Source organism: Talpa occidentalis, unplaced genomic scaffold (assembly GCF_014898055.3).
Source record: "Talpa occidentalis isolate TD23 unplaced genomic scaffold, MPIMG_talOcc4v2.1 talOcc4.2, whole genome shotgun sequence".
NCBI lineage: Eukaryota > Metazoa > Chordata > Mammalia > Eulipotyphla > Talpidae > Talpa > Talpa occidentalis.
In genome coordinates, this window is record NW_023602073.1 from 72,120,919 (window position 1) to 72,134,038 (window position 13,120).

The 13,120-nt window shown below is 38.1% G+C and overlaps 1 protein-coding gene across 1 annotated transcript; it reads left to right on the top strand.

Moving 5' to 3' along the window:
• The first annotated feature begins 8,828 nt into the window (after window positions 1-8,828).
• On the top strand, window positions 8,829-11,592 carry IL17A (interleukin 17A). The gene is made up of 3 exons (XM_037520916.1): window positions 8,829-8,855; window positions 9,967-10,169; window positions 11,355-11,592. The coding sequence occupies exons 1-3, from the start codon at window positions 8,829-8,831 to the stop codon at window positions 11,590-11,592; spliced, it is 468 nt and encodes a 155-aa protein (XP_037376813.1).
• Window positions 11,593-13,120: the final 1,528 nt, after the last annotated feature.

Sequence of the window (13,120 nt, forward strand, 5' to 3'; positions counted from 1 at the left end):
ATGCATTCCTATAACAGACAAAGAATGAAACTATATAATCTTCAAAATTTCTTCATATAACAGACCGTAACACAAAAGCTCGTATATCCTAATAATATGTATTTGAGCAAAGTTGTAACTAATAAGATATTTATGACTGTATTAACTAATAGTGGACAATTTGGAGTGAATGTAAAAGTTCCAGCCAAACATCTTTAAATGGTATAATCATAGGAGAGCTTTAAAATTAATTTCTTTTTGTCTATCATCTTACACATGGCATTGGGTTCATGAGCTTGAACTCAACACTGATCTAATGACTCCTGTAAAGTTTTTCTCCATAGCTAAAATGCATTATGACTGTAATGTCCTAGTTCTGCAGATCAAACAGAAAACCAATCTGATTCATAGCACATCATAGTCCCCTATGTGGTTGTCATGTTTAAATTCTTCTTCTTCCCCTTTGTTTTGGGAAAAAGAAAAGGTTACTTCTCTTCTTACTCAGTTGGGAAACTGAGCATGAATCCCCTTACCTCAAGCCTCACTGACACATGGACGGAGACATGTCTCTCTTCTTCTCCCTCATATATGTTTATGGAAATCTCTATTTCAAGGATTATGAAATTAATACATGCCAGAGATATCTTAGTTTAGACAGGAACAGCACGTGACTGAGGGTCTGTCAATAAAACAGAAAATGGTAATTGGGTAAGTGAAAGAGGGGATACCACCAAATAAAACAAAATATAAATTGGTAATTTTTAAGACTTCAAAAAAAATTTAAAGATTTATTTATTTATGCATGCAAGAACTGGGGTGTAGGCCAGAGGTGGGTGGGAGGTGTGTGACAGGATTCACCAGAGACAGAGTGGGGAGCAAGACAGGCGGATTGACTGAAATACACTGCTGAGGGGAGCAGCAGGTGAGACAGGAGAGGTCTGCTGTGCCCTGTAGGTTAGCTCCCTGGCCAGGGATGGAACTCATGCCACAGAGGCTGGAGACAGCTTGATAGCACTGAGATGCTATCTACACCACCAGGGAGGCCCAACTCTTCAAATTTTGAAACTTCAAAAACATCAAAAGTTCACAAAATAATTTTTGAAAATGCCTTCAATGTCAATGTTTTCAGTTTGTCAGAGTGAAAAGACACTAGTCTTGAGACTCAATCATGTCTGTGCCCCAGCTTAGGACCACCACTGACCAACAAGATGACTTTGGGTCAGTTACTAAAACCCACCAAAACTTGGTTTTCTTTTCCATAAATTTGAATAATAATATCATGTAAGATTCCTATAGAAATTAAATGAAATAAATGAGTGAATAAATGAATACCAAAAAAAGTATTGCTCCCTGATATTACAATATTTTTACCATTGACATTTATTTGGCACCTACCATATTCCATATCACCATTAGCCCTTCTGTTGTAAATCATTTTATCACTATTTTAATGGTATTTTGCTCTTTTAATTACATTATATAGAACTTTTAACAAGTTTCATAAATCTCTATCAATTTATCATAAGCTTTATTTTTATTATTATATTTGATTGCTATGCATCTTTGAACAGATTTCAATACAATATAATCACATTCTTGTAGACAGGATAACACTTTTTTTATAATTTTTTACTGAGGTAAATTAGTTTACAATATTGCCTATGATTCAGAAATATAGGATCATACCTCTTCAGATGGATAACATATTTTTCTTAATAAAGCTATTGACATCAGCACAATTTTTATTTATTCTTACCAAGCAAAAATTGATTGCAAAGTATTTTGAACCAATATAATCACTCTTTTCTCCACACTGGGAAAGAACAAACCAGAATATTGTAATTTAGAAATGTGTGAACAAGTAAATCTTTTATTTTGTAATCTGTCTGCTACAACTACTAGAATATCGAACAGGTCCCATTCTAATTAAATTTTCATGGGTTTAGATCATGCTCAGCAAAATAAGCCAAAAAGAAAAAGAAAAATACCGGATGGTCTCACTCATAGCAGGAATCTAGAAAACTTAAATAAGGGAACAGGAAAATGAATAACTATAAAAAAGTGAAAATCAGAATCAACAAAAAACTATGAAACAGAGACACTTTTGGGGGGGTGGGGGGCGGGAGGGGAGGGATTGGGATCAGAATGGGGGGGGTTGCAATTGTATGGGGAATATAAAAATAAAATTTATTAAAAAAAAAAAGAGAGAGAAAAAAAAATAAAAGTTCAAGTACAAAAAAAAAAGTAAGTTTCTTCTTCTAAACCATCCTGTTGAACCTTACCACTAAGTTGTTGCTGTTGTAGTGTTTAACTCTCCTTCCCTTCTGAGATCAAGTCATCATTAAAAACAGCTATAACTTCCCAATGATATGAATTCATGAAGGTCACATTATTTATGCAAACAGCACCGTTTACTGTGTGGGTCTTTTCTCTTTGGTTGCTTTTGGTATGTTTGTAACACTGCTCTTCAGTAAAATTCATTCATTTTCCAATATTGAATTCTACTATAATTCTAATAATTCTGAACATCCAGAATTAGGATTGTTACTATTGTGGAGAGATGACATAGAGAAAATCAAAGAAATAATAACAATTTGGAATCTGTTAAAATATTCAGCAACAAGCAATGATCAAATGGTTTCCTGTTCATCCATTTCTGAGGATTTTAGGTAATCAATCTGTTTCAAATATACAAAGAAAAAATTCAAAAAGGACAAAACGTTTAGAATATATTTTAATGTAAGAAATAGGTCCCAAAACAATATTATAAATGGTCCAATTTTGTGAAATAAAGCACTTAGTTTTTTAATATAATTTTAAAAACTAAAACAATATACTTAAAATGATACCTGTTTTGTAAAGTAATAGAAAAAGTGTACTCCAAAAGTGTATTTGCAAGTACTAGGATTATGGATTGATTTTGCTTTTCTTCCTTTTGCCTTTTTTTCCCCACACCCACCACTTTATAAAAGAAATGAACATATATCACTTTCATGGTCAGAAGAAAAAATGGTGTGTGCGTGTGTGTGCACGCGCACAAATGCACCACACGTGCAGATGATAGATAGATAGCTAAATAGATAGAGAAATGAGGGTGGGGGAGAATTGTATTGGCAGTTCAATGTAATAAATGACAGATCTTGACATCATTTTATTGTAAATGCAATAATATATAAATAAGGACAAATTAATAACTTGTATCAGATATTACTCCTTTCTAGTAATCGTAATCCCTCTGTCTCCTGTCTAGAGCACTAGTTTCCAGGTTGTCTAAGTGCTTAAGAAGCCTAATTTGTTATCAACAAACAGGTTGGCAAGTACAGGGCCTGGGTTACCCTAGAAGTCAGCTCCTCAAAAGCAGAGCCTTGTCTGCTTGTTCCCGGCTGTATCCCCAGAGGTTAGCACAGTGCCTGGCACATGACAGGTAACCAGGAAACATTTGTTGACTAAAAGGCTACTTCATCTAGGCCATGTGGAAGCCTGCAGAAAGCTCCCCACTTCCTCACAGTCAAATGAGCAGATAAGGAGTGTCCTTATGATCCAAGATCTCTCCTTTCTCAGAAAGAAAGGGAGGGAGAGAGGGAGAGGGGAGAGAGGAAGGGAGGAAGAAGGAAGGAAGGAAGGAATTGACAAACTGACACATTCTCTTGTGCTGATCTTGTATAAAAGTTAATATTTTAGGGCCTCCCCGGTGGCGCAGCGGTTCAGCGCTGGGTTGCGAAGCTGCCCGCAGCCTCTGCAGCGCCGGTTTGATCCCCGGCTGCTCCCCGGCCACCAGAGGAGGGTCCCACATGGCGCGCAGACCTCTCCTGCCACCCACTGCTCCCCTCAGCAGTGTACTTCGGTCCTTCTGCCTGCTCTGCTCCCCGCTCTGGCTCTGGTGAATTCTCTCACCCTCCCGCGCTTCTGACTGTACCCAGTGCATGTATAAACAAAACAAACAAATATAATAAATAAATAAAAACATGCCTCTAAAAAAAAAAAAAAGTTAATATTTTATCAACATTTTTTTTTTTTTTAATCAACATTCTTTGAGCACTTGATACAATGTAGGCCACATGTATTATTTGATTTCCTCCTCACAACTATGATGCATTTTGTATTGTTATTGTTATTTGTATTTTACATAAATGGAAACTGAGGCATAGGTGATATAATTTCCCCAAGGGCACACAGCTACTAAGGCAGAGCTGGGACCTGATTATGGGTCTGTCTGATGCCAAAAACGTAACCAATACACTATAGGAACGTTTTAGAAGTCCCAGATAACAGGTTTGTTTTAAATGTAATGATAGGAAAAACTCTACGTCCTCTAAGGAATTAGCTAGCTTCGTCCTTTGTGATGAGAACTATGTAATTGAGCATTTCCCCCTTTTTTCTTTGGCTGTCAGGAAGCTCAAAGACAAATGCAGATCTCAACTAGAGTAACTATGTTGCTCTTTATTGCCTGTGATTTTGGATTTTCTTTTCCAGGATCTTGATTTTTCTAAATCCCTTAGGTCTGATTTATATTTTTATGTCTACTTCTTTACCTGAATTTTTGTTATAAATCATCTCAAATTCATCAAAATTTTTGGAATAATGAACTTAATATCTTTACCTCTTGGTTTTACCATAGTTTCAATTTACTGAGCAACCACCTCACCATAGCATCCTCTATTTTATCTAAAGAAGTAGTCACCAATTAGCAATTTGTTCCAGGTTCATAGGCTGTGTCTTTCCTTCTAAATATATTCTGTGGTTGTCCCTAACACTTATTTTAAAATTGCTGAAAAGAAAATTTCTAATTTATTAACCCAGTCTCAGTGTGTGGTTTGGTTTGCTTAATTTTAGACCTGCTTAGTAACATCCGTTTATAAATGAAATGTCAGTCATTTTCTGACCTTGATTCTCAAGGTATCAGATGAAGTCAGCATTACCGAAGGGAAGACCACCTATAAACAAATTTGCATTTGCCTACTAACACATAGGTGTAGAATTCTAATTTCACTTATTTGAAAAAAATGGAAAGTTTACTGACCCACTTTAAATCAGTGTTTCAGTAAAAGGCTACTGAGAAACCTAGCACCTAAGGATGATGTTTGGTTTCCATTAGGTTAGTAGTTATTACTCAAAGGAGAAATTGACATGCCATTACGATGTTTGGTTGTGGATTTTGACATAGGGATTGAGGAAACGCTGATGGATTGCGGTTATTCTAAGATTACGTGATGCCTCTTCCTTCTTGTATGACCTGGTCTCTTACACAACTTCCAGGCATTACCTCGGTGCCTGGGGCTCAGGAAGGTATGTAAGAGCAGGCCTCATTTATCCAAATGATAAAAGCATTTTGCATTAACGAAAGTCACCTAGGAGAGACTGCTCTTCAATCAAATCCCTCACATGAACAATATACTGTCCTATTTTAACCATTTAGACTAGATTTATTAAATATGTCCAACCAATTTTGGATTCTTGATTCCATCAGATAAAAATAGTCTGGTATAGACTGGATAGGGGCAACATCCCAAATCCCATAATAGATGAAAAAAAAAAAGTGACTCAAAGAAGCCCTTTATAGACTCAAAGAAGTCTGTATTGTGGAGAGCAGCCCACAAAAATTTAAAACCACCAGTAGGGCCTCTCTGGTGGCACAGTAGGTTGAGCACAGCACATTGAGCACAACGCTGTGAAGCTGTCTGCAGTCTCTGCAGCATGGGTTTGATTGCCAGCTGGCCAGGGAAATAACCACATAGTGTGGCAGACATCTGCTGTCTTGACTGCTCCTCCCCTCAGCAGTGTATTTCAGTCCATCTGCCTGTTCTGCTGCCTGCTCTGTCTCTGGTGAATCCTCTCACCCTCCTGCATATCTAGCCTGTGCCCCAGTTCTTGTACGCATGAATAAATAAATCTTTAAAAAAAAATAAAAAACCACCAATGGTGAAAAAGCAGAATAAATGTTGAAAAAAAGATTCTCTCTCAGAACTCACCAGCCCATTAACGGTAACTTTGTTAAAATATCTCCATTGCTAATCATTCCTTCACCAAAAGCAACAAATTTGCATTTCTCTGGGATCACATAGGTGTAGATTTCTAATTTTATTTATTTGAAATAAAACAGATAGTTATAAGCTTATGACGTGGGAAGTCTTCTTTCTAACTGAGATCATCAGAAGAGACCCACGAGATACATTGAAGGGAATCTGGGACAAGCAGCATTTTGATATACTGAGGCAGGAAGAGGGCATTTCAGAGATGACACTCTTACTCTTAACAAAAGGCACATAGGAATTAGCAGGATGGAGATCAAAACCATGAGCCCAGATCATGGAGCATGATGGGAAGTGAAACTAGAAAGAAAAGTAGAACTCAAACATCAATGCAGATGCTAAGGGGGTTGCATTTGTTCTGCACACACAGCTAATGGCACAAGAAAAGGTACGAGCAGGGCCATACAGTCAGAATCATTGTTTCTGGAATGTTGAAGATGGGAAAGGACAATCGGTAAGAGTAAAAGTGACTATAAAAACAGTCCAAGTGGGGGGCCTCCCTGGTGGCACAAGGGGTTAAGCACAGCAGTAAGAAGCTGTCCACAGCCTCTGCAGCACAAGTTTGATCCCTGCCAGACAGGGAGCTACCCACATGGTGCAGCAGACCTCTCCTGTCTCGCCCGCTGCTTCCCTCAGCAGTGTATTTCAGTCATTCTGCCTGTTCTGCTCCCCACTCTGTCTCTGGTGAATCCTCCCCCCCACCACCCCCACCACATCTCTGGCTTATACCCAGTTCTTGTAAGCATAATAAATAAATCTTTAAAAAAAAATAAACTGAAATAAAACAGTCCAAGTGAGTAAGAACCTGAGTTATGGAATGGCAAGGGCCTGAGATAGGGATCAGATGTGAAAAGCATGGCGACTTCTGAGATTGCTACCTGAATACATGTAGAGGAGGGCAGAAGAGCCCATAGTGATGCCATGTCTTCAAGTTAGATGATAAAATCAACCCCAAAATTAGGAAAAGCGGAAGCTGCATCTTATATCCTCTTCTGCCTGTGTCATCTTCACTAATCAGTTCATCTATCATCACCACCAAGATGCAGCTGCTCATGGCCTTTCTAACTGCTAGCCAGCATCTATCTAACTTTAGATATTTGCAACACTGGAAATTTAACTCAGGAATCTGGTTACCATAGTGATTGAGATTGGCATCAGCACGAGACTACTACCACCCAAGAGTTCGTCAGAGAAGCAGTGATCCGGAACACAGAGTGAGGAGACCTTGGTTGCCCTCTTCCCTTTACCCCACTGCCACTGTTTTGTCCACCAATGTTCCTTGAGCTGGATTCAACAGAACGCTAGCTGGCAAGGGAGTGTAAGGACGCTGCCTATTGGTTTAATCATCTGAGCTACAGAGTAGAGAAGGGCAAGAAGAAATGGATTGCAGGAGAAACAGGCACAAAATCTAGCAAACTTCTTATATACCCCAGATGTTGAATTAGATGAAACACTATTATGTTTCACATGAGATACCAGCTAAGAGGACTGGGAGCTGTTGTTCTTCTCATTGGAGTAGAAGGTAGAGAGGAGGTGGCAGGTAGCCAGCCACACCTGTAGCCACTGACCTTTCATCTTTGTCATCTTTATGCTATCTTTCTGAGAAGGAAATAGTCTCAGGGGCCTGAAATCAAAGTTTTGTCTCACTTAGAGGGAAAAAGACAGAGAGAGACATTCCCTTCTCTCTTTCCATCTTGTGCCCATTCATTCTTCTGCTTCTGGCCTGTTCTTATCATTCTATCCATCACCTTCCTTTTCTCTACCTCCATCACCTTTATTTTTTTTAAGATTTATTTATTTATGCATACAAGAACTGGGGTATAGGCCAGAGATGCAGGGGGGTGAGAGGACTCACCAGAGACAGAGTGGGGAGCAGAACAGGCAGACTAACTGAAATACACTGATGAGGGGAGCAGCGGGTAAGATAGGAGAGGTCTGCTGCACCATGTGGGTCACCTCCCTGCCTGGCCGGGGAATCGAACTCATGCTACAGTGGCTGCGCACAGCTTCATAAGTTGCATTTAACCCCTGCACCACCAGGGAGGCCCCACCATCACCTTTCTTTAATCACTTATCTCTATTTCCAATCCCTTCCTCCATTTATCTGTATCTCCCCAATGTTTCATCTTCATCTCACATCTGAAAAATTGCATGAGTTAAGAATATTGCTTGGTAACATGCCATGTGGCAGATACATTTCTACTAGTAAATCCCATGTCTTTGAACCTAGCTAACTAGTCCCCTGAACAGAGCAGACATTCAATAAAGCAGGTGTTGAATTCAATAAAATGTAACATACCTTCTCATCATTAATTTATTCATTTGTTTATTTGCTTATGTGGAGAGACCTTTGGTATGTCTGGAAAATGCCTCTATAACATCTAGACAGGGAATCTGATAAAGAAAGGAATTATCAAATGGGAAACCAAGGCATAAATATTATGTTAAACTTTTATTTCTCCACTAAGATAGAGCATAGTTTGTCTAGCAGTTTCACATATACCCATAAATAAACAATATCAGCACATAAGTAAAGTATCTTTATTTCACTCTTTGAAGAATGAAAAGATGACATAGTCTTTGAAAAATGTGAATTTCTGCCTATCCCATTTTTCCTTCAGAAGCAATATTAACCAGCATAAAGGGAAGATTTATCATTTTGACCTATTTTGAATGGAACATTAAACTAAATTACGTCATCTGAACCCACTCTGACACGCCAACGTAAGTGACCACAGAAGAAGCAAAGTCCTATAAAAAGAGAGACAATAGTGCTACACTTTATCCATCTTGCAGTTCATCCAGCACCAGTTCATCAGGATGGCTCCTGTGAAAACTTCATCTGTGGTGAGTACTGCACTAATGTGCAATGCACATTTTGATTCGATCTAGATGTTTCTGGACTACAGGCAAGAAATTTAAATTCTAACTATGCAGAGCCAAGAACACTGTTTATGTAGATGGGAAATGAAAGCTTTGGTATACATTTAATTGTGTAGTATTTTCAAGAACTGCTGTACATCAGTTTGAAAGATGAGATTAAAACTGAAAGATAGCTACATTGGAGCTAAACCACACAGAAGTGTCACGTGGTACAGCTCCGTACCAATGTTTACTGAAAATATGTTTTTCTGAGTACAAGAGATTTAATATAATTCTTCCACAGCATTTTTCTTTAGCACAAAATAATATAGGTTTCTAGTCTTGAGGATTTAGTATGTGGTAACAGTGACTTTCTTCCCATTATCCTATTATTATCCATAATCTTGGAATACCAAAGTTTTACTCCAATTAGATCTATAATTACATCTATAATTGGTTTAGAGTAAAGGGTCCTTATATTTTTTAACTATTTAACGTAAAGCATCGTTTTTGAAACCCAACCTAAGTACAGAATCAATATATGTAAATTTAGAAAAATTGGAAGATATACTTAACAAAAAGGGGATCCAGTTTTTACCTGAATATTCACCAGCAGTACCAATAGCATTTCTATGATGAATAGCATCACATGGACTTCCACATCCCTTTTGCTTCTAAGATACATACGTGACTTTACATAGGGTCTCACAGATTGTTAGAATAGAAGACAACAGTGCAAAAAGACATTTCCTCTTAGAAAAAAAGGTCACTGTTTTCCCAAAGACCTGATAATCATTCATGGACTAAGAGGATGAAGATTTACCACTTTTACTAAAATCACTACTGGTGAATGAATAATGTGTTTTTCTATGCAAATGGAAGAACATTCAAGACTGGTTAAAAAAAAAAAACCCTCCATGGTCTTAACAATATCTTGTTCATTTAACCAGTTTTTCCATTTCACTGGTCTCAAAATGTAATATAGATTGTCCTGGAACTTATAGAATGATTAGCAATGCAACTATCATCACAATTTCTTTATTTAAAAAACCACGTACTAATCCAATTTCCCACTCTTCTCTCCTTTTCCATTCAGTGTCAATCACTGCTGCTGCTGCTGTGCCTGGTAGCTATAATGAAGGCAGGAATTGCAATCCCACAAAGTCCAGGATGCCCAAATACTGAAGACAAGAAATTCCCTCAGCATGTGACCGTCAACCTAAACATCCTTAGCCGGAAAAAAAATTCCAATAGGCTTTCAGCTTACAACCACCGATCCACCTCACCTTGGGATTGGCAGTAAGTAAAGGCCCCAGATAGAATCTTTGATTCTACCTTCTATGCATCAGGCAGCTACCTCAAGGATGATGATACTCAGAATCATCAATCTGGATGATTGGCTGGGAGGGCCACTCTGCAGAACAATGACCTTCAAAATTTCATTCTACATACTTCTTTGATAGACTGCAGGACATGCCACCCCAGCACCCATAACACCTATCCAATTAGATCTCATTGTCACTGACACCAAAAACTAACCTAAATTAATGGTGGTCATCATTCTAATAGTGATGAGACCCCAAGTCAATTGTTCGCTTTTTAAAAACAGGTTTTTATCATAGGGAATTAGTACTTGAATTCTTTTCAATAGAGCTAACATTGAGAAGCTACCATTGTTGAAAATAATCAGGAATTACTTAATCTTCTCATGTTTTTTTTTTTTTTGGTCACATTAGCACAGGAAAAATACATCTTGAACCCTAGGGGAGAAGTATCATATTGGGTATCTCTACCCCTTTTTGAGTTAGTTGTGATCTATATCCCCAATAGACCCGTATTCGCTCTGTCCTTAGTACATACATTGTTTAAACCTCAGGAAGCATTAAATAAAAATATAAGCCCAGTTATGTGGAGTCCACAGAGTTATCTGACTGTAGGGTTTCTTCTCTTCTTCCCATTATTAAGAATAGCTCAAATAAATTCAAAGGTTAAAACAAAGCATTCACTCAACTGGAGAGAAAACAGAGAATGCTATATAGGGGCAGGGGCTTTGGTTTCTAGTCTTTTATAACAGTTCTGGCCTCTTCCATGAATATGCCCTCCGATAAAAATTTGATACAATCCCTGTTTCAAAGAATGGTGTCATTAAGTGAGATACTCTGTGAAATGATTCTTTGGTCTTTTCCAGCTATCAAATGTAACCTTAAAAAATTATCCATTATGTCAAACTTAAATCCCCTCATAAGGTTATCTCATTTTGTCCATTCTTCAAAGAAACTGGGGGGAAAAAATGATCATTTTCTTCTCTTTTAAAACATTTCACATGCTTAAAAATCCAAGTTTCCTTCAGACTAACAGTAGTTAGGGAATTTGCAATTCTGTAATTTGCCACCCAATGAACTTGCCTTCCTTCACTTATTGCTGTTTAATTTCCTTTCTGTTTTACCAGGAATTCACTTTCCTCTGCCTTTTGTCTCTTTGCAGCCGCAATGAGGACCCTGAGCGATTCCCCCCTCTGATCTGGGAGGCCAAGTGCCGCCATGATGGCTGCATCAACGCTGAAGGGAAGCAAGACTACCACATGAACTCCGTGGCCATCAAGCAGGAGATCCTGGTCCTGCGAAGGGAGCCCCGACATTGTCCCCACTCCTTCCAGCTGGAGAAGATGCTGGTGTCTGTGGGCTGCACCTGTGTGACCCCCATCGTCCATCACATGTCTTAAGAGTTTGGGGTCAGACCACAGCTCCCGGAAGCAGTTTCCGAGATGGAATCTGAAGCATGGTTCCATCTCCATAGGAGGAAATTTTGGACTGAGTAACAATTTCTTCTTCTTTGTTTTTCTAAGGGCTTTAAGTTATTTATGTATTTAATATTCCTTGATATAATTTTGGGCTCCATTTTAATGGATTAGCTGCCTTAATTTGTATTTTTTAAAGGAGACTCTAGACTTGGGGGATTTATTTATATTTATATTTATATGAGTTATTTATGGATCTATTTATTTAAGCCTGTAGAGGAAGGTTAAATAGCATGATTATCTGTTCTGCCTAGAGAAATCCTTAATAAGATTAAATGGCAGTTAAAAATTTCTGAATTTGTACTACATATTTATATGGGATTATTTCTTCTTGGACAGTTAGGGTTGCATAATATGAGTGAGAAGAAAGACTAAACCTAATTTCATATTTATTAACTAATTTTATTAGTTATTGAGGTTTCACATGAGAGACCGCTTAACTCCATTCTGTTAAACTCTTGTAATAAAAACAGTTTACAATAATAGCGTTTGGAGGAAAATTGTTTTTTATTCTTTCTCATTAATAATATTTCAACAGATTTAGCTCATCCCTATTTGACAGAGCTTGAAAATTCACATGGAAAACAATCCAATGAATGGCTTTGAATAATAGCCCCCAAGACCCTACCCCAAATTCAAGTTATCAATTTTACTTACTTTCAAGACTATAGAGGACTGAGACTCTCATACTATTTGCCAGTTCTCCGGACACAAGCATTCCAAAATTCATTAAGCAAATAAAAATAATGGCATTGGGGAGGTGGCATGTCATTATTAAAGATCACATAAGGAAAAGAAAAAAACACTCCCAAGAATCAAACCTGAGGTTTACCAAGAAGTGAGCAGTGTTGGGGTGTTGGTAGCAGACATTGTTTTTCATCTAGAATGCCCAGTCTCTCCCAAACTCAGACTTCTTTTGAAGATTAATGCCAACCAGAAATTACCACAGGAACACTTTCTTTTCCTCAGGCCCACTAGTAACACGACCCCTTGAGCTGTCAGCCTCTGACCCAATATACCATATAACATAGAAACAAGCCATTGGACAAAACAAACTGGAAGTGTGAGAAAGGTTTAGCCAAGTAAAATAAAAACTGAATCACATTCAATTCCAGAGTAGCTTCTTGTTTTGAATCATCACCATTTTCCCTCACCTTTGTCCAGCATGTTATCTTGTTTCATTTCCTGCAGCCATGGAAATTCTGAGCCTGGTCGCACAGGTTCCCTGCCCACCTTCAGCCTCCAGTTGCTTGATCCCCACCAAAGACTTCTGCTCCAAATCCAGATCCAGGGACAGACTTCTCTAGTCTTCTCCTTTCAGGGCTGTTTTGTTGTTTACATGGCTGATTCTCATGGCCAACTGCTGTCATGACTTCATATAGAAACCCAAAGGCATAAAGACAGTTTTTCAGTCTTGAGTCTTTAAAATCTCTCAGTAAAATCTACCTGCTCA

What these genes read in the sequence shown, in the direction of transcription:
- IL17A (XM_037520916.1), top strand. Translation starts at nt 8,829, where the DNA reads ATGGCTCCTGTGAAAACTTCATCTGTG. An exon ending in CTGTGAAAACTTCATCTGTG is followed by an intron (nt 8,856 to 9,966) that starts GTGAGTACTGCA and finishes TTTTCCATTCAG; the next exon opens with TGTCAATCACTGCTGCTGCT. An exon ending in ACCTCACCTTGGGATTGGCA is followed by an intron (nt 10,170 to 11,354) that starts GTAAGTAAAGGC and finishes GTCTCTTTGCAG; the next exon opens with CCGCAATGAGGACCCTGAGC.